The 27,175-nt window shown below is 39.2% G+C and overlaps 1 protein-coding gene across 1 annotated transcript in view; it reads left to right on the forward strand.

The window, feature by feature from the left end:
• Window positions 1–15,747, forward strand: part of SPATS2 (spermatogenesis associated serine rich 2) — a 134,805-nt gene extending 119,058 nt beyond the window's left edge. The window contains exons 10-14 of the mRNA XM_027844435.1: window positions 2,472–2,530; window positions 3,362–3,471; window positions 11,043–11,145; window positions 13,205–13,419; window positions 14,562–15,747. Of these exons, the coding sequence (XP_027700236.1) occupies window positions 2,472–2,530; window positions 3,362–3,471; window positions 11,043–11,145; window positions 13,205–13,419; window positions 14,562–14,903 (829 nt within the window). The 3' untranslated portion in view covers window positions 14,904–15,747. The remainder of the gene's footprint in view (window positions 1–2,471; window positions 2,531–3,361; window positions 3,472–11,042; window positions 11,146–13,204; window positions 13,420–14,561) is intronic.
• The last annotated feature ends 11,428 nt before the right edge of the window (window positions 15,748–27,175 follow it).

Consider the following 27,175-nt stretch of genomic DNA (forward strand, 5'->3'; position numbering starts at 1 on the left):
TGTGTGTGTGTGTGTGTGTGTGTGTGTGTGTGTGTACACAGAGAGAGAAGGAATAGGAGTTGAGATGCCCAGAAGTTCACAAACCAAAAATCCAAGAAAAGAATCAATACTAAAACCCCTGGCCTCAAATGTCAAAACACAAATACCCAAAGTTTAGGCAACAGACAAAAGATACTAGAGCTTCTGATGCAGTAGGACAAATTTGACTCCATAGGTATTACCAACATTTGGTGGGATGAAATCCATGACAGGACCATAGCTCTAGATGGGTAAACCTTATTTAAAACACACACGCACACACACACACACACAGGTGGATTAGCACTGTATTAAGGAAATCATGTCAGGAAACCAAGGAACCATAGATAGAAAGTATGATGGAGAACATTTGGGTAAAATTAAGTGGAGGGAGAAATATAAGTTATCTTGTTGGCATACCTACAATGAAGACCACCTGCACAGAAGGAGAAAAACAATCAGGAAACTCATAAACCTGTCATCACAGAAGCACTATATAGAAGAGTTGGGAGATTTCAATTACCTGGACATCTGTTAGAGGCCCCTCACTCTCTGCCAAAAGTAGAGTAGCTAATAACTTCTTGTCTTGCCTTAATGATAATTTCATCCATCAAAAGATAGAAGAACCAACAAGGGGAAAATTCTGGTTCTCAGTAACATGAAGACACTTGTGCAGTTGGAAGTAATGGGAACCCTAGCAGGGGAAGTGGCTGCTTCCTCCTAGAGCTTGTCATAGGAAAGGAAAGAGAATTTGAGTATAGTCTGACATGCCACTGTAGTTTTGAAGAAAGCAGATTTCAGAGGGTTCAGGGGGAAAAACAGGCAGGATCCCACAGAGTAAAATGCTTAAGGGTACATCAACCGAGGAGTAATGGGAGAGGCTCAAGAATAAAATTTTGAAGACACAAAGGGAAATAATTCCAATGAGGAGGGAAATTTGGATTTGTCTAAAAAGATCTATGTGGACAGATGGGAAACAAGACAACAAACACGGAATTTTGTTTTTGAAAAGGAATGTACAGAGGTAAAAGCAAGACCAGGTAACAAGATAAATTTAAGAGCATGACCTGGTCCTGTAAAAATAATAGTAGGAATGCTGAAGTTCAGAATAAGCTGAGGCTGGTAAGGGAAGCTAAAATAGCTAAAAGAGATGTTTTTTTGTTTTGTTTTTAAGTTGTACTAGGAGGGGAAGTATGGTATAGTAGATAAAGACCTGGCTCCAAAGCCAGGAAGACTTGAATTCAAGTACCTTCTATGATACACACTGGCATTCTGATCCTGGACAAGCCACTTAACCTTTTGTGCTCTGGGTAGTTTCTAAGACTCTTTAAGAGTGGGCAGAGAAGATGCTGACTGGCATTGGTAGAAGGAATTTCTGTATCCAAAAGTTCCCTAGACCCATGAAATTAAAGGTCCAGACCCCTATCCCAATCAGTTTTGGTAGAAAAAGGGAAGATCAAAAAAGAGATAGGATCTTTGCCTTTGATTGATAGAATGATGGGAACTGACAGCAGAAGGAAGATAGAGCTGCTCAGTTCTTACTTGCTTCCATCAAGGAGAATGACCTTTGAACTGGAGATGAAAGAACAAAAATAACTAATAGAGAGTTAGTTGATGCCTAAGATAAGTAAGGATATCGTAAGAGAGCACCTACAAGTCACCTGGCTCTTATGTGATTGCAGAGCCAGTCAGTGATTATGGGAAATGGGAGAGGCACCACGAAATTGGAGAAGAACAAATGTCCTAATTCTTCCCCCCACCCCCACCAAACCCACCCTGGGAAAAAAAAGAACAGAGTTTGCAAGATATAGGCCAATGAGTCTACCTTCAATTCTTGGGAAAATCCTAGAACAGATCATTAAAGAGATAGTTGGTGAAGACAGAGAAAGGGAAGTGATTACCAACAGCCAGCATGACTTTATCAGAAGCAAATGATGCCAGACTAACCTCATTTTCTTTTGTGATGGTGCTGTTAAGGCAGTAGATGAGTGAAATGCTGTGGATATCATTTACCTAGATTTTAGCAAAGCTTTTGATAAAGTATGTCATATTATTCTTGTGGGGAAATGAAGAGTTTTGAATTAGACAAGAATACAATTAGAATTCAGAACTGTTTGGATGTCCAGGCTAGAAGAGTTGTTAATGATTCAAGGTCACCATGGGTCTCTAGCATTGTACCCTCAAGGATTATACTTAAAGCTATCTAAAAGTGGAGTGGGCTGCCTCAAGAGGTGACCTCTCCTTATAGGTTTTCAAACAGAGGCTATTGAATGACTGCTGTTTGGGTATGTGACAATAGGGATTCCTTTTGTGTGGGGATTGGTCACTGAGATGCCTTCCAGGTATCAGATCCTATGAGATCTATCAGCTTTGGCCAGTCAGATAAAAACAGCTCACTATTTCCATTTTTAGGTTCCTAATCACACATTTTCCTCTGTTCTTTCGTTTCTTAGCCTAATGGACCGGGAAGTGGCATTACTAGCTGAAATGGACAAAGTAAAAGCTGAAGCAAGTAAGTAATTTTTAATTAAACTTTTGAAAACTGTTACTAACAAGTAGAAGTTACATACTTAGTATACAGAAGTTTAATAAAATTTTACATTGAAGTTTCATATGCCTTGGTGGATCTATAATCTCATTGATAAGGATACTCCTTCCAAGAGTGTAAGTCTCAACCCATTTACACCTTCTCAACCTAGACAGCTCATATCCATGTTGTCCCGTAAATCCTTAATGGGGGCAGGGCTCCACCTAGGACCTCCAGACCTTGCCTTCTACCCTGCCGCTGAACCTAAACCTTTCCATCTGCCCTGCAGTTGACCTTTCTTTCATGTTGTCTTCCCCAATTTAAGAATGAGCTCCTTGAGAGCAAGAACCATCTTGCTTTTTCTGTTTGCATCTCTAACATAGTGCTTGGCACATAGTAAGTAATAATAACTGCTTTTCTTTTTCATTCATTCATCCACCTTATTGATGGCTTTCTTGAAGGTGTCTTACCATTACCTTAGCACCATTTCAACACACAAGCTGTCCATCTGCTATATCTTCCTCATAGTATAAATTCACTCTCAGGTGCTGAGTGACATTCCTTTAAATTTGGCTCTGAGCAAAATTTAAGAGGGAATTCTGGTTTATATTTATGTTTACATAGTATTACTTTTGAAGACCAAGAGTTAAAACTTCTGCCATCAAAAGCCCTTCAAAAGGGCTGGGGACATCGGACCCTTTGGTACCAGTGTTTCAATCTAGATGGGTGCTAACCCTGTATCTAATATTGTATTGCAAAGAACCTGAATTCCAGGCTTCAGTCTCCTAGCAACCTACCTTTTTTCTTTCTCTTTAGTGGAAATATTGCTCAGCCGGCAAAAGAAAGCTGAGATGCTCAAGAAGATGACTGATGTGGCTGTTCGAATGTCAGAGGAACAATTGGTAGAGCTTAGAGCTGACATCAAGGTAAAGACTTCTCCTTTCTGCCCATCTCATAAATTTCTTTGCTTTATTATTAGTAATAATAATAGCATTTTTATGGTGCTCTAAGGTTTACAAAATCCCTTTACATATATTATCTAATTTGATCCTCACAACAGCCCTGTGAGGTAGGTACTATTATATTATCCCTGTTTTATAAATGAGGAAACTGAGGCTTACACACATAGTATTTACAAGGCAGTATTTGAACTCATGTCTTCCTGACTTATGTGTTCCAGCATTCTATCCACTATGCCATCTAGCTGAATCAAAGAATTTATGCAAAAATATGTAATGTATTTTGTAGGGTTTTTAGTTTCAACTTCATGGAGAAAACTAATACTGGTTATCATTGAAAAAAAAAAGTCTGATTGTATATCTTGTTAACTAATCTGTTTATAAAGATCATAGGTTCCATGTTCAGGCTTCTTTCTCTTTTAGTTCCTTAAATAGAACAGTCCTTCTTAGTCTAGATATCAAGAGTTTCTAGGAAACCTTAGTGAAGGTTCCTGGCCCATTGTAGAAGCAAGCTCTCTAAATAACTCTATAGCAATAATAATAACAACCAGTCATAGAACATAGAAATAGCTGTCTCCCAACCCTTTAGATTTATTGAAATATTCAAAAGGAAGATTATCATTGTGGTGACTTTGAAACAGCCTGTGTAAATTAAAATGCAAAGTGGTAGTCTGGGTACAAAAGCCCCTCTTGTTTCTCAGGAAATTAGTGCTATAGTATGCCTACTTATCCAGTCCTACTTCTGACTGAAATTAATTTAATTTTGCATCTTTTCCTATGTAACTAAAACCACGGTGCAAATTTTGCAAAAATTCTCCCACTCATTTGTACATGTCAGTCCCATTCAGTTCTCTGTGAGAAGATGGAAACCCCCTTGTAATTGAATAGATAAGAAAATCTGGCTGTGGCACGGCTTCATCTATTTCTCCTCCTACATGGCTTAAAAGCTTCTGGAAATATTTCTGCAGACTCAGTAAGGATCTGTTTCTCTCCAAGTTTTTAGTGTACTGAAATAGGTGCTGTGCAGTTAAGTATTTTAGAACTCAAAAATGCCTTAAGTGGAGTTCACTTTACTTCCCTTTCCCCTTGTTAAATCTTTTGCCCACCTGAGCATGAGGATTTGTTTTATAATTATGAGAATGACAAGAAATCAACCTAGTTTCCAGCTACCTCTTGGGAATAAATGTTACCTCTTAATTAGGACTGATATGCACCATTATGTAATATGTAAGAAATTAAGAAATATGTAAAATTCCTCTTCCTGTACTCCCAGTCCAGCCAAATTGGCCTTTCTGTTTTTCACACGTGGTATCCTGTTCCTCACCTCTGTGCCTTTTCAGTGGCCAACCCCCATACTTAGAATGTACTCACTCTTCATCTCTACCTTATAGAATCCCTCACTTCCTTCAGGGTGTAGTTTAAAGCTGCTTTTTGCACCTTTGCTGTTCCCTTTCGCCTCCCCAACAACTGCTAGTTCCCACCCTCTCTAATCATATTGTATTTGGTGTTTATTATATACATATTTATTCCTCTTTTTAATTATATGTTTTTTAATCATCAAAAAACTATGTTCTCTCCCTACAACTTTCTTCTTTCCATTTGAGAACAAAAGAAAAGCAAAACCCCTGTTAACAAATATATATAATTAAGCAAGACAGATTTTTGCATTGGACATATCCAAAAAAACCCATCTCATTCTGCACTCGTATAAAAGTCCTTCACCTCTCTTATCAAGAGATAGGTAGCATGTTTTATCATTAGTCCTCTGGAATCATACTTGGTCATTACACAAATTAGTCTCTAATTCTTTCAAAATTGTTTGTTTTTACCATATTATAGTCACTATATAAATTGTTCTCTAGTTTTTATTCACTTCACTCTGCATCAGTTCACATAAGTCTTTCCAGGTTTCTCTGAAACCCTTCATCATTTCTTACAGAACAATAGTATTCCATTAGATTCCCATTCATTGTCATTTCAAAAAATCTATAAATATTTTTGTATATCCTTAGGGTTTGTTTTGCTTAAGAGTATATCTCCTTTAATCTACCCTCCCTCTAATTCCCCCTTCTATCTTCCTGATACAGTATATCACCTGTTGAGTGAAATGAATTTCTGTACTCAACTATGTGTGTGTGTTTTGCCATCTTTTGACTAGAACAGATGAGAATGAGGTTCAAGTGACAGTCACTCCCCCACTTTTATTTTTGTGTACATGTCTACCTGTGCACCCTGATTTTGTGAGATAATTTTCCCTAATCTTCCCCCACCCTTCACCCCCAATGTATTCCTCTTCTCTCTTTCTGTTCTTCTCTTAAGATCATCAAGACATAATAGAACCACTCCCAAGCCTGCCTAATTAGACTCCCTCTATGACCCCTGATAATGATTAGGGTTAGAGGGGACACATGTATCATCTGCCCCTATTAGAATGTAAGCAGTTTAGTCCCTTATGGTTGTTTATTCATGTTCACCTTTTTAAGTTTCTCTTAACTCCTGTATTTGAACTTTACATTTTCTACACAGCTCTGGTCTTTTCATCAGCAATGCTTGGAAGTCCTTTATTGTATTTAAAATTCATTTTTACCTTGTAGGATTATACTTAGCTTTACTGGGTAGGTTATTCTTGGCTATAACTATATATATCCTTTGCCTTCTAAAATACTGTATTTTAAGTTCTCTGCTCCATAGTGGTGGCTGCTAAATCCTCAGTCCTTGAATTCTTTCTTTCTGGCTGCTTGCAGTATTTTTCGTTTGACCTGAGAACTCTAGATTTTGGCTATAATGTTCCTAGGAGTTTTCATTTTGAGCTTTTTTCAGGAAATTGATTCTTTCTATTTCCACTCTGCTGTCTGATTCAGGAGATCCACACAGTTTTAAGGTTTCTTAAAATATGATGTCTAGGTTCTTTTTTTGGTCTTGATGTACAGTGATTCTTAAATTTTTTGTCTCTTTCAAGTTTAGTTGTTTTTGCCTTGTCTTAAATTTTCTTCTATTTTTCAAGTCTTATGACTTTGTTTTAACATTTCTTTTTGCTCATGGAGTCATTTACTTCTAGTTGGTCCACTCTGTTTTCAGGGAGTTGTTTCAGGCAGAGTTTTATACCTCTTGTGAAGACTGTTAAACTCCCTTTCCAATTCTTTCTTTCATAGCTCTCATTTCCCATTTTTTCCTCTAGTGCTTTTATTTCACTTATAAAAACATTTTTAACCTTTTTTAAAAACTCTTCCTTCATCTCTTCCAGGAATTCTAGTTGAATTTGTGCAAAATCTGTGTTTTTTCTTTGAGCCTTTAGTTGCAGATGTTTTAGAGTCATTTTCTTCTTCTAGATTTGTGTCTTTCGTATCCCTGTCACCATAACAGCTTTTCAAAGAGAGATTCTTTTGTTTGTTTGTTTGTTTGTTTGCTTATTCTTCCAGCCTGCTTCTTGATTTAGGACTTGATGGTAGTTCTGGGCTATATGAACTTTTGGAGGGATGATTTGGGTTGATCCTATTGCTGTTTTTTTGGGATATTGAGAGTTGTATTATTCCAGTTTCAGGAACAGCTCAGGCTTAAGACTGTCTGAAAGCTTTCAAAATAGTATGATCCGGGGCAAAGTCTGATTGTTACCCCCTTGATTTGAGTCTGCAAATTCCTGACCTGAATTTGGATCTGAACAACAGGACACTGCTGCTGGATTCAGTCACAGCCAGCCAGCTGGGAAGCTCTTCAGGTTCAGAGTGACAGAACTATAGTTTGCCCTTTGATCTGGATTCCTTCTCCAGTTATTCCTCTGCAGGCTTCAGACTGGGGTGGAAGCTAAAACTAAAACACCCCCCACCACCGCTCACCAAAGTGCCAGAACTTATGCCAGTGCTGCTTTCTTCTGAGCTTACTTCTCTGTCAGTATACCACCTAGGATGTAGGTGCCAACCCTAGGCACACATGTCCCTTCCTCAGGCCACCCTACATCTGTGATCTGGAACTGGATATTGGGCAACATAGCTACCAGATGGTACCCATTCCCATTGTGGTGCCATTGTATGGGTACTGGGCCTCCACGTGCCCTCATGCACAGCCTCTCCCTGCCAATGCAGGGAGTGGAGTACTCCATGCAGCTGCTCCCAGTCAGACACCATCTGTAGTGTCCACAGACCTCTCTATCTGTCTCCCTTTGCAAAATGAGTCATTGTGACTCTCTTGGATTCCCCCATCAGCATTCAGTCTGGGGCATTTTCTAGATCTGTTTAGAGGAGTTTGGGAGGAGGAGAGGTAGGACTTGCTGTACTGCTTCCTGCTGCTCCACTGCCTTGTTGGCTTTGTCTTTCATATTTATTCTTTATATGCAGATTTATGTATATAGTGTCCCTCCCAACCCAACGGAATGTAAACTCTATGAGAGCAGGGATTGTTTCGCATTTTGATTTTGTATCCCTCCCGTGTGACAGTACCCAACACTAGGTATTTAATAGAAGATGCTTAATGAATGCTTATTGATTCATTGACTGGTTTAATTAGCCTGTCAGACTGCCAGTTTTAGGGCTTCATCACAAAAGAGCCCAATCACATGTCCTGAAGCTTCATGGATTCAAGGCAAATCTCTGCTGAATGCATCTAATAACAGAGTAAATGGCCATTTGTCTCACCCACACGCCCTTTTCTTTATGGTGCCAGTCTGTTTCTAGGCTTTTATCCAGGATGGATGTAACCCTACATCTCATCTGTGCCATTGATGAGATTGTGAATGATTACAGCATTTTTGAAGGTCCATCATTGTGTTAAATTGGTTGGGCATATTTGTATGAACTGCTTCTTTTGAAAGGAAAGAGAAGGGTTTTTTCCAGGGTAGAACAGTAGTACTTCTTTTGGTCAGTTCCACTTCAGTGACTGTCTTCTTTTTTGAGATGTAGGGTTTTTTCCCCACATCTTTTTTGAGCTATTCAACATTCAAGTTTGGGTCTAAATTTTACAGCAAAGATTCCCAGGAGGTTAGTTCGATTTTGATTTGGGAACTGTCTTGAGGGGTTGTCTTCAGCCCCATCATAATGGCAAGCAACCTAAAACTATGTGTTGAAGTAGACCCTTCTACTCCCCATTCACATATCAACTTATTTCTCGATGATCACTGAGTTTCTATAGGGCTATAGCTGGACCAAGGGAAAAATCTTCTGAGAGGATTAAATTACTTGTAGCAAAAGCTGTACTCATTTGCAAAATGACTTTTTGAACAAATAATTTACCTTCTCAAAAAATCAAAGATTTATGAACCATGGCTTGTGGAGAGTAAAAGTAAGACTCAATATGATAAAGTATACCAAATTATCCCTTAATAGGACTGCTCCTCATAGCTATCAGTTTGTCTGCTTCCCAGTTTATTTTGTTGCCTCTGTTTCCCATACTGCCTTGTAGCTAGTAAAATTCAGCAAAAGTAAACCCAGGCACATTCTTTCTAAGCAAGATAAGTTTATTAACAGGGCATGAACCTGTTAGTAAAGGGGTGTAATGACTGCCTCAGTTTCTGGCCAAAAGACAAAGAATTGAAGGTGCAACTCATTCTTATAAGCATAGAACAAAGAACAGAACAGAGTAGGTTAGAAAACAATACAGTTGGTCATAGGGTTGGCAGCATCATGGAAGTGAGGGCAACATGATTGGTTACATTAAGGAAAATGGGCATACACATATGGGATTAGGACCACACCCCTCCCTGTCTTAGAGAAATGCTTTGTGGATTTATGGGACCCAGCTGCTTCCTGAAGACATTGATAGTGGACCAGGGATGTGGACTCACTGGCTCCTGGTAGGCCAAGACCACCCTTAACTGGGCAAGGATAAGCAGAGATGGGACCAGGTCAGCTTGTGTGCTTTCAAGGATAATACACAGATGTGATAGAATTTCTAAGGAGCTGAAGTTATGAGGGATAACAAACTTCTTTGGCACACAGTGATTTGCAGATGGTGCTACGATAACAGTTACCTTAAAATTAAGAGTGTTTGATGAGAGTATTGAACTTCTAAACTTTAGCTCAGTTTTTCTTTAACTAACAGTGATCAATAGGGAGAATAAACTGTGACATCTAACTTGTGAGAGAAAGACAACTTTTGAACTCATGAGTTTCTTCACTCAGAGGCAAAGAAGAAGCTTAGGCTTGTTATATGAGGCTTCAGAACAAAATCATGTATAGGGTGGAATCATATATAAAATACAAGCTCAAACTTACAAAATAAAACACTTACACAGTAAAATCAAATGGAAAATACATAATCGATGTATGATTTTGAGACCCTCCATAAAGTAGAAAAATGAGAAGTAACCAGTGGTGGAAAGCCAATCTCATATGTTCTTTTCTCCTTTCTCTTTTCCTTATGATCATATTGAGAACTTTGACCATCATATAAAATATATAGTTTTTGTTTGTTTGTTTGTTTGTTTTGGTGAGGCAATCGGGGTTAAGTGGCTTGCCCAAGGTCACACAACTAGTAAGTGTCAAGTGTCTGAGGCCACATTTGAACTCAGGTCCTCCTGACTTCAAGGCCAGAGCTTTATCCACTTCGCCACCTAGCTGCCCCTAAAATTCCCCACAGCCCCGACCCTACCCCCTCTGTCCTTTGTCTAAGAATTTTGCAAAAATGAGTTCATTTGCAAGGATCTAAGACATCTCCAAAAGTCTCATGATGGAAAATGCTGTCCACATCCAAAGAAATAACTATGGAGTTTGAATGCAAATCAAAGCATACTATTTGCTCTTTTTTTTCTCCTGTTTTGTTTTGTTTCCTCTTTCTTGTGGTTTCTTCTATTGGTTCTAATTCTTCCTTACAACATGACTAATGTGAAAATATATTTAGTAGGAATCTATATATATAGCCTATATCAGATTGCATGCTGTCTTGGGGAAGAAGGTAGGAGAGAAGGGGAGAAAAATTTTAAACTCAAAAGCTTATGGAAATGATTGTTGATAAATCAAAATAAATTAATTAATTTAAAAAATGAGTTCAATTTCAGAACTTTGGTAGTAAAGAAACATACATTTTTGGACATGGCCATTATGGGATTTTGTTTTACTTAACTATTGTTACAAAGGTATTGTTTTTTCCTTTTTTTTTTCCTGAAATGGAAAGGAAGAGATGAGAGGGAGGGGGGCATTAAGTGATAAAATTCTTCCCCCACCCTCTTAATGAAAAAAAACAGTGGGAAAAAAAGCTAGAAGGAATCACAAACAAGCAGGGGCTATATGTTGAATCTATTATGTATTTTAAAAGAAAAGCAAGCTCTGCATAGTCGAAATTAGCATTTTCATGTACAATCCTCTCCTGTTCTGTGGTGTATATGAGAATGCTATTCTTATTTGGTGTTTAAGTTCAGGATTGAAAAAAAAAAAGGAAAAGAAAACTCTAATAAAATGATTTACTCTTCCTACTAAAGATTGTGAACTTTGAAACAAAACAGAGAAAGAATTTATAGTAAACAAAATTTCATTATGTCTTTGTATGGCAATGAATAGGTTCCATTTTAAATGTTTGTCTCCCCTGAATACTTTCCTTTTCCTTCTTTTCAGCACTTTGTTAGTGAACGTAAATATGATGAGGATCTAGGACGGGTAGCCCGGTTCACATGTGATATTGACACGCTGAAGACGAGCATTGATTCATTTGGACAAGGTGAGATGATGAGACTATTGGTGCTGAGTAGGGTTGGTGATAAGAAAAGGTCCTTCTAGTGGAAGGAGGGACAAAGCATGAAGTGCTCGTTGAGTCTAAAGTCCCAGTGTCTTTCCTGAAATTCAATAATATAAGGCACTTAAATCCTCTTTCCCTAAATTTCTTCATCTATAAAATTGAGGCTGGGATGGTCGTGGAATTTAGCACGATACAATGGAAAAAAAAATTGAATTTAGACTCAGAGAAGCTGGGTTTGAAACCTGCCTCTGCCACTTGCTACCTGTGTGACCTTGAACCTATCATCTCACCTCTCTGGGCCTCAGTTTCCTTATCTGTAAAATAAGAAGCTTGCGCTGAGTAACTACTAAGGTCCCTTCCAGTTCTCAAACTGTGAGCTTTAGAAAATGCTTTTAGCACCTAGTGTGAACATTTCTAGCTCCATAGGTATGACTCCTCAGGTATTTTTAATCTACTATGACAAGTCATTTGCTTCTGTGCAAAGAATTCTATTTGGCTGAAAATCCTTTTAGGTTTTTTGCCTTAATAATAATAAAAGCTAGTGTTTCTATAGTGCCATCTATGTGCCAGGCAAAACATCTTGCAAATATTATCTCATTTGATCCTCACAAAAACCCTGGGAGGTAGATGCTATTATTATGCCCATTTTGAAGTTGAGGAAACAGACAGACAGAGGTTAAGTTACACAGCTTGTGAGTGTCTGAGTTCAGGTATGAACTCAGCTCTTTCTGACTCCCAAGCTCAGTGCACTAGCTGGTATACCACCTAATTAATCTTAGAGGTGAAATATTGGGCCCGGGGCACCATTGAAGTAAGAGCCAGTGATCTAGGTCTGAGGAATCTGAATCAGGTGGATTGCTTGAGTTCAGAGTTCTGAACTGTGGTAAAGCTATACAATGTCTGACACCCTTGGAAGCAAGACCTGCCAAGCCATATAAAAGGTCTCCCGCTGATCAGTAATGGGGTTGGGCCTGGGAATTGCCACTGCACTTCCATCTTAAGCAAGCTAGATAGACCCAGTCTCACAGATCTTCTTATTGGTCCCATATTGAAAACAGAAGTCTGGGAGAAATTTTCAAACCGTTAAATAAAACATGTATTTGGAATCTTCCTGGCATGAGTTTATTTCTATTTTACGTGGAACTAGGAGTCATTTTTGTAAAGAAGGAAGGACGTTGGTAAGATATATATGAATTGTGAAGATTATTCCAACTCAACTTAACTCCTCTGCCTTATTCCTCCTTTACAAAAATGTGTATTTTGTAATGTTCCTTGCATGGGAACTTTTTTAATTATTTATTTTTAACATTCTTTTTTAATTATTTGCTTTTATTTTTTATTTATTTTATTTTATTATTTATTTTATTTTTATTTTTAACATTTTTTTTTAATTTTAAGTTCCAGATTCTTTCCCTCCCTTCACTGCCCCACCTATTGAGAAGGCAAGTAATATGATATCAGTTTGTATGTGTGAAGTCATGTAAAACATATTTCCATGTAAGCCATGTTCTTGCATAGGAACTTGAGAAAATTGCCTATCTTCCATTTCCAGATTCAGTCCGGTACTATAACTTAAGTCCACAGGAGGGGAAAAGGTATCTGCCAAGAGTCACCAGTCAGATTACGAGAGTAGGGTGGGAGCAAAGAGTACTACTAGTCTCAGATCTATTCTTTGGTCCGAGAGCTCCTCCTCAGTGTTATAATTATTATTTATTCTCCACAGAATAGTGGAGTATGTTGTCACAAGGTTTTCAAAACCCATTCTCTTGGAATCTGCATGTAAGGAAGACAATTCAGTTTTTAAAACAATTATTAAATACCTATTGTTTGGGGAGGAGGCAAAGAAGAAATTCTTTCCTGGGGGTCAGGGCCATAGAATTTTTACTTTAATACCTCAAACTGTTTTTCCTGTAAAATGTCTTCAGGCAGGGTTGGTTTTTTTTTTTTTTCTCCTCTTAAATTTCTCATTGAGAAGTGAAGAAAGGGAGAAGCTTTATCATTCCATGCCATTGAACATGGGCTGTTAATGTTTGCCTTTTAGTGTCCCATCCAAAGAACAGCTACTCAACCAGATCCCGGTGTAGTTCAGTTACGTCTGTGTTGTTGAGCAGCCCCAATGATGCAACTGTTCCCTCCAGTTCCACCTGTGCCTCTGCTCCTAGCCTTACAAACGCCAACAAGAAAAACCCACCAGCAGGAGAGATGCCTGCTACCATAGCAAATCCCAGCAGCCGGTCCTACCAGCCTCATAGAGAGGTAACTTGATGTTCCCCAATGAGTTTGGATGAAAAGTCATTGTATCAAAATGCTGACAGATTGATAGCTCAAAACCACCCAGTTTTCAACATGTGTTTAGCTTGATTTCCTTCTCTCTTCACACCATTCTGAACCCCTAAAGTCCCACGTAGTGACAGAGGGAGCATTTGGTACATTCTCAGCCATCAGCCAGTAGAAGTTACCCGTTACCAAGTACTGCTGCATTTTTCATTTTGGCAGTCATCCTAGCTGCTGTGGGCTGAACTGCCCATTAATTACTCACAGCAGGAATTATGCACTGATAATAAAATAGACAGGCGCCACAGGTGGCAGGCCACTAGAGGGCAGTAGAAGACACTTCATTTTAATCTTCCATCTGAAAGCAGCTCCCTACAATATACCACAGGACCAGTAGAAGAAAGAGGAAATGACCAGGATTGAGGTAGAGGAGATGGAGGAAAAAGCAATGGCCTGAAAGTTGAAATTAGTCTCAGCCCTTGAGGGAAGAATTTTATCATTTAGTTTGGAGGAAAAACATTTTAGAAATCAAAATCAGTGTTGTTTTGTTGTCGTTTTTTTTTTTTTTATTAAGAACTTGTAGCAGTCTTGAGATCAAGCTTACTATGCTGTAGCATCTTTGGGTTCTAGTAAGAAAGATGCACTCACTTTGTCGCTTTGTACACAGTAGCATGATTTCATCTCAGGTCTGTGGTATAATGAAGCACTTTGTAATAGTTTTAATTAATATCAAATAGGTATGTATTCTCTTGCCAAATTTCTTCAAATTGTAAAAAAGGTCACGACAATGATATGACACCCATCCATGATAGACAAGAACAAATCCTAGAATGTGTTCCTTTGGTAGCATTCTCTTTCATACTTTCCCCAGCCTGTATGGCTAGAGGAAGTGAGTTCAAGATTATTTCTTGGGTAAAGGGGAGGTTGGGGATGGTAGAGAGAGATTAATAAAGCACTCAGTTTTCATGGGTTCTGATGTTTTAGTTTGGGTTGGGGCGATTGATAGCTTTCTGCTAAAAAGAATCTTGAAAGATAGCCAAGTTCCAATCTGGGAATAAGTAACACTTCTAAGGACTAGACACTGTTGCTGATATTTATTCAAGTCTGTCTTCTTTGTTGTCCAGGTGTTGCAGGGGAATAGGAGAGGAGGGCAAGGATACCGTCCCCAAGGCCAGAAGCCTAATGGCCCCATGAACCAAGGGCGACATGACAACATGGGCCCTTACCGAAATGGCTCATGGTATCAGAATGGGTCCAGATATCAGAATGCTCCACAGTCTCCAGGAAACACAAATGATCGAGACCAGGCCCACTCAGCAGGGACCAATGGAACTGGAACCAACGTGGAGACAAGCCAGCCCAGCCCCTCATCCAAAAAGGGGCGTTTAGGCCCAAAAACCACTGAAAATAAGGGGCTCCCTCAGCGCAAACCCAAGGCCTGCCAGCCTGAAGCAGTGAACTCCTGAGGGGGATCACATTAGGCTTCTTTCTTTAATGCAATTCAAATTGATAACTGGACTATAGGAAACTTGTAGTTAGGTTTAATAACAAAGAGAAGTTTACATTTATCATTTTTGTGCCACTCTAAACATTTTTGTCTCTTCCCATTCCCTCTTCACTTTTTTCAGAAGGGAAGCTGTTTTTTCCCTTGTGTTATCAAGTAAGATGGATCAATCTGCTTGGTCATTTTCAACCAGGATTAGTGGCAGCTGTTGTTAAGTCTGCCTAAGGCAAGCAATCCCCTTGCCCAACACCCCATGCCTTTTCAGTTCTCTTTAGAGGCCTGAATCACTGATTCCACTTTGGGGGCTGGATTCATGAGGGGTCCAGTCAGACCTTGCCCTGTTGTCTTTCCAGTCCAGGCAGATACCACAAATACCTCCCAGGGTGGGAACATTTTATTGGTTGGAAGAAGAATTTCGGGCACATTTGGGATTCTGCCTCTGTTTCCAATGTGTGCTAGAGACCCCAGTTGGGTTTTCTGTCTTGCTTGGCACTGTAACCTAGCCTGCAATCTCTTTTCCGAAAAAGTGAAAGCCTTTTTCCTGTGATCTTAGACAAAAAACCAGGAGGCTGATGGGAAGTCATACAAGGAAAGAGAAAAGAAAAAAAAAGTTTCCATGTTTTAATGGGGTTGGGGGGGTGGTAATCTTTTTTCTTCTCCCCCTCTCCTAAATTTCATTCTGATCCTGAACTAAATTTATAGCAGCATAATTAGCAGTGCTAATACAAGGTGTTACCCATCCAAAAATTACTCCTGTCACTCTTTATAGTTGTATAAATAAAAACAATCGCATAAATGTTCCCACATTTGGTGCTTCACAGCAGCAATCGACTTCATTTCATTGTTTCTCTTCAGATGTGCTGGGGTGGAAGTCTTTTATATGATTTGTTCTAGGCTAAAATGAGGGTGTCTTATTCCCAAGTCATCTGATCATAGATTTAGGGCCAGAAGGACCTTAGAGGCAATCTAGTGCATCCCCAAAAAGTTAAATAACTTGCCCCAGGTAACACTAGAAGGGGCAACTGGAGGATTTCAGCCCAGGTCCTCCAAATTCAAAGGCAGTACTCTTTCCATGGTACCACATTGCCTTGTTATCCAATGCTTAGATTAAAAACCAAATTAAAATGTGGAAAGGTACAATAAGCAGATCAACTTGTTCTCTGTGAGAAAAGGAGGAAAGAAAAGTTAAGGGTGACCTTTCAAAGGACCAGGTTAGAAAAGTCACCTTTACTGCCATTCCTCCTTAATCAACAAACATCTTAATGCCCCTACTCTGTGCAGGCACTGAGCTAAATTCTGGGGATACAAAAAAAAAAAAAGCAAAAAACAAGCAAAAATAGCCCCTGCTTTCAAGGAGCTCACATCCTAATTGTGGAAACAAGCAAAGATAGGCACAAGGGATTGTACCAGAGGGAAGGCACTAAGATTAAGGAATCAGTTAAAGACCACTCTGGCCATCCTTTCTCATATTCAGTTGCAGGAAGAGTGAGCGTTAATAGTGTAATGTAGCCCTCCCTGGACCTGACTGGAAGCTCATACAATCCCCTCCCAGAGCCTGCATTTTAAAAAGGGTGGAGTTTTTTTGTTTCCCTCTGAAACACAAACTACTAGTAACCCCCACACAGACCTTAGCAACCACTGCACCCTGTGGCTATAGCTGAGCTAGTGGGGTTACAGTTGTTTGAGGGACATGTGTGCATGTGTTTATGTACACATGTGTATATGTTTGGGAGGGGGTATATGTGCGCACACACACACTCTCACGTATAAAACTAAAGTCTGTCTCAGGGACTGCCCTTAGATCCTAAGAGCACTGTGGCCTCCTACTTAAATTGTAGATAATCTGATGTCCAGTTAGCATAGCAGCCTGCTAGGTAGAAGGTAAGGGCTTTCCTGCTTTTCTGAATACTTGCTTATACTGACTTAGAAAACAATCATACAATCTGAACAAACCTTGAGGGATTATGTGTTTTCTTTGTCACTTCATGAGAGTTACAACTAATATGTGGACAAATGAATATTCATGTTTTTTTTTAAGTTATCCTTTAAATTGAACTGCCTCTGTTCTGTCTCAGAATTAAATCTGCTTTGAGGAAAAGTTTAAACAAATTGTGAAAAGCAATCTAAAATTAAAACCTGGCTCATCTAATGTCGCATATCCCATCACTTTGCCCTCAGTGAAGATTTTGGCTTTTGAAAAAAAGTATGAAATTCCTAAAAAGAATGAAAGCAAATTCTTGGTATCACCCAGAATCCTTCCTTCTACGAGGAAAGGAAGAAGGGAATAAGCATTTATATAATACCTTATTATGTGCCAGGCACTGGCACAAATTGTATTACAAATATTTGATCCTCACAATAATCCTGGGAAATAAGTACTATTATTATCCCCATTTTTCGATTTAGGAAATAGGCAAACAGTTAAGTGACTTGTCCAGGGTCACAGCTAGTAATGTCAGAGGTTAAATTTGAACTCGGGTCTTCCTGACTCTAGACCCAGCACTCTAGCCACTGCACCACCAGCTACTACTAGGGAGCTTTACCTTGATGTTCCTAAAACCTTCCATTCAGGGATTTTGTTGAACAGTACCTAGAGTCTATTTAGGCTCCAGAAATAGAATAGAACCTATATTCAACAAGTATTTCTGTCTGATGTGTAGTGTACTGTGCTGGGTCATAGGAATTTAAAAAAAAAAAAAAGGCGGGAAAAGTGCTTTGTAGGAATAGCAGTAAGATTGTACAGAGGACGACCAGGTGAGAAAAAGAATGCCAGCCAATGTGTATGAAAGGGAATAATGTGAAATCAGGCACCAGCCTAAGAAGAGCTTTTAGGTTTTAAGTTGAAGAGTTTATATTTTACTGGAGAAGCAGTCATGATCCTCTGAAGATTAGAAAGGGGAGAGGGGTCAGAGGTAAGAGGAAGGGCATGATCAGATCTACACTTGTAGTATATCTTCACAGTTCTGTGAAAGATTGGAGAGGAGAGACACTGGAAGAGGAAGACAAACCAGTTGGGAAGAATTACCAAATAAGAAGTGATGGAGGTCTCTGCGGACTGGGTGAATGATCTGAAAGGAATGGAGGTGAAAGATGTGGAGAAAAAATGGACAGCTAGTCAGTGGATTGACTATGGGGATGAGGAAGGGAGAAGTTGAAAATGAATTAAGTTGCAAACCTTGGTAACTGGAAGGGTGGTGTCCTTGAAAATACAAATTTTGAGGACAGCAAAGGAAGAGGTAGATGTATAAAGGAAGATGATGAGTTCTACTTTGGACATGTTGTGTTTGAGAAGCTAAGGGAACATCCATGTGAAAATGCAGTGTGCAGTTGAGCAGAACTGGAGCTCTCTCCTGAGCTCCAGAGCTAGACATATAGATCTGGGAGTCATCTGCAGAGATAGTAATTGAGGCCATTGGAGCTGATAAGAGAGAAAGTACAGAGAAGAGAAAAGGGCCCAGGATGGAGTCTGTACCCCATGTTAGGGTATGAAATAGGCAAGTAGGAACAGAATCAGTAGGGAACAGCGTTTAAAAAAAGCCCAGGGCAGAGAGAGTATCCCCTAGAAGGAGCTTCACAGCTATTCTACCTCTGGTGCAGTGGAAGGGGCTGAGTGAAAGTAGTGTATGTATTTGAAGAGAGAGTATACCAAAGACTATGCCAGAATCCCTGGATCTAAGTGCAAGGGATCTTAACCTTTTGTATGTGTCATGGCAGTCTGGTGATGCCTATGGATGCAAAATACTGTTGGGTTTTGTGTTTTTGTTTTTTTTTTTTTTCAATTCATAATTGAAGAAAATGCCAAATTTCAGAGGCTAGTGAAAATAAAGGTTTTTTTTTTTGCTCCATTCATGTTCAGGTGCCCTTGAAATCTACCCACATACCTCTTGAGGGTCTGTGGACACCCTGGTTAAAAATTGCTGCACCTAATGCAATCTGGATGTAAGTACGTGTCACTTCTATGATATCCCCCAAAGGTGGTCATCAAACCACTAAAGGATCTTCAGTGAGGAAGAACCTACTGCCTCAATGCATCCTATTGCATTTTTTAATATAGTTGTTAGGGTGTTTTTCCTTTCACCAAGTCTCGATCTGAGCCTCTACCACTTCTTTTATTCCTAGTTCTGGGAGGCAGTAAAACAAATTTAATTCTTTCATATGGCAGCCCTTTAAACATGAAGACAACTATTTTGTTTTCCTACTAAGAGAAGTCTTCTATTCAAGTTGAACACCTTGAAAATCCTTCAGCGTCTTAGCTGCACTCCTCTGAACAATCTCTGTCTTACCTGTGTCCTTCCTAAAATTTGATTTCCAAACTCGAACATAATCATCCAACTGTGGTTTGACTACAGAAGAGTACAGTGGGACTATTAATGATAAAGCTTACAAAGCACTTTACATATATTATCTCACTTAATTTTCACAACAACCTTGTGAGGTAGGTGCTATTATCCCCATTTTATAGATGAGGAAACGGGCCTAGATAGGTTAAGTGCTTTGCCCAGAGTCACACTACTAGTGAGCCGAGGCAGGATTCAAACTCAGGTTTTCTCCAAATCCAATACTTCATTGTGCCACTTCTATTACCTCCCTTAGGGTGTGTTCCTCCCATTGTATTTGCTTTTTTGACTGCCATAAGACAGTATTGTAAAATAGTCTACTAAAACTTTCACTTTTTTTTCACATGAACTTTCTAGTGATGCTTCCCTTATTTTATACTTACGCTCTTTTTCTTTTTTTTTCTTTTTTCTTTTTTTGACTGAGTTGATTTTATTGTGCACCCATAGGGTGAAGAAGAAACATAATTTATGGGACATTTTTGTCATGTATTATGATATTCATGATAAGTATTTACAAAAAGATCATCTTGAAAATAATTGCAACTTACATGATCACATCTGTTGCAGTTAATGAAGGCATAGAGATTCTTTTTTTATATATTAAACATTTATTAATTTATTTATTTTTAGTTTTCAACATTCACTCCCATAAGATTTTGAGTTCCAGATTCCCTCCCCATCTCATTCCCTCCCCCCACCCCAAGACAGCATGTATTCTGAATACCCCTTCCCCTAATCTGCCCTCCCTTCTATCACCCCCTCCTTTCTCTTATCCCTTTCCCCTTCTATTTACCTGTAGGGCAGGATAGATTTCTATACCCCATTGCCTGTATATCTATTTCCCAGTTGCATGTGAAAACAAATTTTAACATTTGTTTTTAAAACTTTGGGTTCCAAATTTTCTCCCTTCCTCCCTCCCCACCCACCCTCATTGAGAAGGCAAGCAACTCGATACAGGTTATACATGTGTAGTCACACAAAACACTTCTAAAGTAGTCATGTTGTGAAAAACTAACTTTATTTCCCTTCATCCTATCCCGCTCCCCCCCCCTTTATTCAATTCTCTCTTTTAACCCAGTCTCTGCTCAGAAGTGTTTGCTTCTGATTACCACCTCCCCCAATCTGCCCTCCCTTCTATCATCCCCTTGCTCTCTTATCCCCTTCCTCCTTATTTTCCTGTAGGGTAAGAGAGATTTCCATACCCAATTGAGTGTGTATGTTATTCCCTCCTTAAGCCAAATTTGATGAGAATAAGATTCACTCATTCCCTCTCACCTTCCCCCACTTCCCCTCCACTGTAAAAGCTTTTTCTTGTCTGTTTTATGTGAGATAATTTATCCCATTCTACCTTGCACTTTCTCCTTCTCCCAGTATAATCCTCTCTCACCCCTTAATTTTATTTTTTAGATATTGCCCCTTCATCTTCAATTCACCCTGTGCCCTCTATGTATCTATCTATACACACACACACACACACATATATATATAATTTTTCCCCCTCCAACTACCCTAATACTGACAAAGGTCTCATGAGTTACAAATATCATCTTTCCATGTAGGAATGTAAACAGTTCAATCTTCATAAGCCCCTTATGATTTCTCTTTCTTGTTTAACTTTTCATGCTTCTCTTGAGTCTTGTATTTGAAAGTCAAATTTTCTATTCAGCTCTGGTCTTTTCATCAAGAATCCTTGAAAATCCTCTATTTCACTGAATATTCATTTTTTCCCCCTGAAGGATTATACTCAGTTTTTTGGGGTAGGTGATTCTTGGTTGTAATCCTATCTCCTTTGACCTCCAAAATATTATATTCCAAGCCCTCTGGTCCCTTAATATAGAAGCTGCTAAATCTTGTGTTATCCTGATTGTGTTTCCACAATACTTGAATTGTTATTTTCTGGCTGCTTGCAATATTTTCTCCTTGACCTGGGAACTCTGGAATTTGGCTATAATATTCCTAGCAGTTTTCCTTTGGGGATCTCTTTTAGGAGGTGATTGGTGGATTCTTTCCATTTCTATTTGACCTCTTGTTCTAGAATATCAGGGCAGTTTTCCTTGATAGTTTCTTGAAAGATGATGTCTAGGCTCTTTTTTTTTTTGATCAAAGCTTTCAGATAGTCCAATAATTTTTAAATTATTTCTCCTGGGGGCAGCTAGATGGTGCAGTGGATAGAGAACTGGCCCTGGATTCAGGAGGACCTGAGTTCAAATCCAGCCTCAGACACATAACACTCACTAGCTGTGTGACCCTGGGCAAGTCACTTAACCCCATTGCCTAACCAAAAACAAAAACAAAAAAAAATATTTCTCCTGGACTATTTTCCAGGTCAGTTGTTTATCCAATGAGATGACAATTTCTTGATTTCTTATAAGGTCACTAGCTTCCATTTGCTTCATTCTAATTTTTAAGGAAGTATTTTCTTCAGTGAGCTTTTGGACTTCCTTTTCAATTTGACCAATTCTGCATTTTAAGGCATTCTCCTCATTGGCTTTTTGGACTTCTTTTGCTATTTGGATTAGTCTATTTTTTGAGGTGTTATTTTCTTCAGTATTTTTTTGGGTCTCCTTTAGCAAGCTGTTGACTTGTTTTTCATGATTTTCTTGCATCACTCTCATTTCTCTTCCCAATTTTTCCTCTACTTCTCTTAATTGCTTCTCAAAATCCTTTTTGAGGGGCAGCTAGGTGGAGCAGTGGATAGAGCACTGGCCCTGAATTCAGGAGGACCTGAGTTCAAATCCAGCCTCAGACACACAACACTTACTAGCTGTGTGACCCTGGGCAGGTCACTGGACCCCATTGCCTAGCCAAAAAAAAAAATCCTTTTTGAATTCTTCCATGGCCTGGGACTGATTCATATTTTTCTTGGAGGCTTTGGATGTAGGAGCTTTGACTTTGTTGTCTTCTTCTGGTTGTATGTTTTGATTTTCTTTTGTCACCAAAGAAAGATTCTATGGTCTGACTTTTTTGCAGTTTGCTCACGTTCCCAGGCAATTACTTGAGTTTTAAACTCTTTATTAAGGTAGGGGTCTGCTTCCAGTGTGGAGAATGTACTGTCCCAAGCTTCAGGGGTTTTGTGCAACTGTTTTCAGAGATACTTCTAGGGACCTATAAATTTTCAGTTCTTCCAAGGTGGTGTGATCAAGGGTGAGGTATTTACTCCTTTCCTGGCCTGGGCTATGGTCTATGAGTGACCACAAGCACTCTTTTCTGCCTCTCCACCACTACTACAAGCTCCACCACACCAGCACTCCTCCTCGCCCCAGGACTGCCACCCAGAACTGCAACCAGATCCAAGCATAGGCAAAGCAAGAGAATCCTGCCTCAGCATCAATAAAGAGATGCTTGCAATCCTCTGATCAGCTACTTGATTCCCTTTCCATCTGTGAACCGAGAGCTTTGGAAGCAGCAGTTGCTGTTCTGGGGCTGCACCGTGATTGGGGCAAGGACCAAGCTCCTCTCTCACTAAGGTGTGACAGACCTTTCCTACTGACCTTCTAAGTTGTCTTTGGTATTTGTGTGTTGAGAAGTCTGGAAACTGCCACAGCTGCCCTTGATTCAATCCCCTGAGGACTGCTCCAGGTTTGCTAAGGCCCAGTCTTTGCCTGCATTGCCCAAACTGCACTGTGCTCCTCTACCAGTCCAGTGCAATAAAACTTTCCAATCAACCATCCAGGTTATCTTGGGCTGGAAATTTGTTTCACTCTGTCTTCTTATGAGTTCTGCTATTCTAGAATTTGTTTAGAGCCATTTTTTACAGGTATTTGGAGGGGTTTGGGGGAGAGCTCAAGCAAATCATTGCTTTTACTGTGCCATCTTGGCTCTGCCCCTATTTTATACTTTGAAATTGATTTAAACCTAAGCCTAAGATTTTACATCGTCCATTAAAAATTTTATCTTTAAGCATTCATCTTATTAGATCAAGCCAAATATTCTAGGCTGTTCATCTAATGTGCTATCTGCAAATTTGATAGTTGTGCCATTTATGTCATTGAGTGATGGGTAATAATGTCAACAGCACAGTATCAAAGAACAGACCCCTGGAACACACCACTAGAACTCCTGGAACTCCTTCCACATTGACACAGTCCCATTTACTTTTCAGGGTTTGACCATTTGAGCAGTTTTAAATCTACCTAATTGCTGCCATCTAACCCACATCTCTCCATCTTTTCCCCAAGGAAAGAGTATGAGAGGCTTTGTCAAATGCTTTGCTAAAACCCAGGCACACCATAACTGCAGCACCCTGCTGATCCTTCCTGAAAACACTGCGCCCCTAGCCACCCTCTCCCATACTGCATGTACCTTCTTTCCTAGAGCTGGTCCCTCCCACCCACCATAACCAGCTAGGAGGGAAAGTGGGTATGTTTCTAAGTGGTCTTTACTGCCATTTCCAGGTCCTCCCTGCATACTTCCACTCAGTGATCTCTTTTCCTCTTGAGTTTCTTACCATTCAAATATTTCAGGTATCCAGATCCTACTAGCAGTTATCTTCCAGACCTAAGGTAATTCTCCCTCTTTTCTGGAGTTCAGGACTAAGCAAATGGTCTTCCATTCTACCCCTATAACACCTTCCTTTATACTTCAACTTTACATGTTGATGTCCTTTCAAATACCCTTACTTCCCAGTTGGTCAACTTCCTCAACTTGCAATCTACACTTTCACTCAGTCACACAGGCAGGAATGGTCATAGCCTTGATCCTACCCATCAGTATTACACTTACAGCATCCATAATTCAGTAATTCCTTTAACCATAATAACCTGTTTTACTGTCACTATGGCTTACCTTTCCTAGACTGACTTTATCATTTCTGCAAGTTCCAGTTACTCTACCCTGCTTTCCCTTTCCTACCTTCAAAATTTTGACCTTTTAGTTAGCCAGTCAACTTTACATTGTTATCAACCCTTGACTCTCTTACCCAATTCCATCATTGATCTTCCCTTTCAAACCCCAGCCCTGAATTACTCCCACATCCACCTCCTCCACTACTGTTTGTGTAATATTAAATGCTGTTGGAGAAATTCATACAATTATGCTCAGATCCCCTATAAATTTATTGCCTAAATCTCAGTGGGGCCCTCACTACTGCACAGTAATCTTTTTATTCTCTTTTGATTGATTGTTAAATTGTCTACACTGGTTCTTTTTTTTTTCTCTCCTCTCTTCAAACCACAGACAGTACTCCAAAGTTCCTCACTTCAAATATGTTGTTTTTTAAATCCCTGTTCTCTTCCTCTTTAATTCAGTCTCAGTGAATAAGGTGGCCCTTCTCATCAGTGCCAACCTCTCTACTTATGAACCCTTGAACTCATCCCCACCTGTTTTCTTCAGCAACTTGAACCTTCAGTCTTTCTCTCTTCCTAATTTTCAACCTCTCCTTATCCATTGGCTCCTATGTTGCCTACACACATGCCCAGATCTTCCTCATCCATAATAAACTTTTATTTGATGCAACCATACATTCAAACCCACACCTTCTATTTTCTCCTTCAAGCATTTTTAAGCACCCATGTGTTGTGCTAGGAATGCAAAAAAAAAAACCAAAACAAAAAACCTCAAGTGATAAAAAGGCCTGACTTCAAGAAGTTTATAGTATAACCAAGGAAGGCATATGTATACATACATACAAATATGTGAGCACACATTTCCATGCATGTATAATGGGGCTATGGCATTGCCTGTAGGTCACTTCTCAGCCTGCAATTCAAATGGTTACCATATTCATTGTCATCACCCCTAGTTCTGGGGTAGTACAGGGGTATTGTTGGATGCTTCTTCATTAATTACTAAATTACATCATCTCTATCTTAATCAATTAGTTCAGAGCCCCAAGACCAGTTTATTCATTTAATAAACTGGAGAAACTTCTTTCCCAAAGGTCACTCATATCTCCTCAAAATCCTTAATCTCCTATAAGTAAATAATATTTAAGTTACTAGATAATGATGTATTAACAATCTAATAACACAAAGATATAAATAATTATTTACAATGTTTTATTTGTGAGAATGATCACAGCCACAGTCTTCACTGTACTTGCAAATGACTCTCCTTCTAAAAAGAGTTCCACTATTCATTTTTCTCAAGGCACCAAGCAAAATCGCCTCTCAAGAATCCCGTTTGTCCTCATCACAAGATAAAAGTTAAAATAAAAAGATTATTAAGTGTTTATTATGTGCCAGGTGCATTACATAGTGAGGAAACAAAGAAAAACAAAAAGTAACTGCCCTCAAGGAACTTACATTCTAATGGAAGAGACAACATGTAAATAAATCCATACAAGATAGAGAGAAGAAGATTCCTCCATCTCTTTCCCTCTGCCATGACATAAAAACACCATCTTCAGCTTTTCTCAATACTCTTTTCAAACTGACAATTTAAAAAGGCCATTTTCACATCATTCCATTTGGCTCTTAAAGCTACAGTAACAGTTACTATAGCTTCTGTAAGAGAAGCTTTTGAAACAGGTGTTACATAGGAATATGCAAAATAGTTACAAGTTAATTTTGAAGGGGAAAGCACTAACAGATGGTAAGATCAAGAAAAGCTACATCTAGAAGGTGGTGCTTGAACCAAGCATTAAAGGAAACTAGAGGTCTAAGGGATGGGTAAGAGGAGGGAATGCATTCCAAGTCTGGGGCACAGCTAGTACAAAGTTTATAAAGATAGCAGAATGAGTGTGCCACATGTGAAGATTAGTTAAAGAAGCTAATTTGGCTACTCCATGGTGTGGATGAAGGAGAAAAATGTGTAATAAACCTGGAATGGTAGGAAAGGAGACAGATTGTAAAACATTTTAAATGACAAAATTTACATATGACTCTAGAGATAATAAAGAGCCACTGGAGTTTACTTGAGTAAACTTAGACTCTGACAGCTGTATGGAGAATAGATTAGACTAGGAAGAGACTTGAAACAGGGAGATGAATTGGGAGACTATTGAAGTAGTCTAGACAAGAGATGAGGAGGATTTAAACTATGGTTGTGGCTGTGTGAGTGGAGAAAAGGGGGGAAAATGCAAGATTTTTGTGGAGGTAGAAATGAGAGGATTTGGCAACTGATTGGATATGTGGATTGAATGTGGTGGTAAGGGTAGGAGGGAGTCAGATAAACACCAACATCTCCAACTTGAGTGACCAGAAGGATGGTGATACTCTCAACAGAAATAGAGGAGTCTCAAAAAAAAAGCAATGAATTCTTTTTAGACTTCTTGAGTTTGAGATGCCTAGGGGACATCCAGATCAAAATGTTTGACAGGCACTTTGGTGATGTGAGACTGGAGGTCAAGGAAGAGACTAGATACGTAGATCTGATAGAGAGCTCATCATGAGCTGATGAGTTCACTAAGAGAGGGACTGTAGTGAGAGAAGAGATAGCAACCTGAGACAGAATCTAGAAATATACCAGTGGTATGCTGGAGCCAGCTCAAACCAGCTCTAGAGAACTGACTGTAAAAATTTTCAGTGTGAGCATTTACACCTCAGAAATAAGCAAATGCTCCAAATCAGGGCTTGATTTGTTGTTTTGTTCATGGTTTAGACTTAAGAAAGTGATGGAGAAAATATTAATAAAGCAGATTTAATTTAAAAGTGTGTTATGTGTAAATTTTTTCCCAGAGTCAGTTATTAAATATTTACCAGCATACTCCTGCAGTACACCCACAGTTAGGTGGTATGATACATATCATGATCAGCAAAGGAGACTGAGAAGTGGCCAGACAGGTAGGAAAAGAACAAAGACAGAAGAGTGTAATAAAAATTCCAGAAGGAGAGAGTATCCAGGAAGAGAAAGTGGTTGAAAAATTTGGCAATTCTTTAGTAATTTTGGAAAAAGCTGTTTCAATAGGAAGCCACATTCCAAAGGATTGAGAAGGAAATGAAAGGAGAAGAAATTAATA

This window comes from Vombatus ursinus, unplaced genomic scaffold, assembly GCF_900497805.2.
Source record: "Vombatus ursinus unplaced genomic scaffold, bare-nosed wombat genome assembly UNPS02014941.1, whole genome shotgun sequence".
Lineage (NCBI taxonomy): Eukaryota > Metazoa > Chordata > Mammalia > Diprotodontia > Vombatidae > Vombatus > Vombatus ursinus.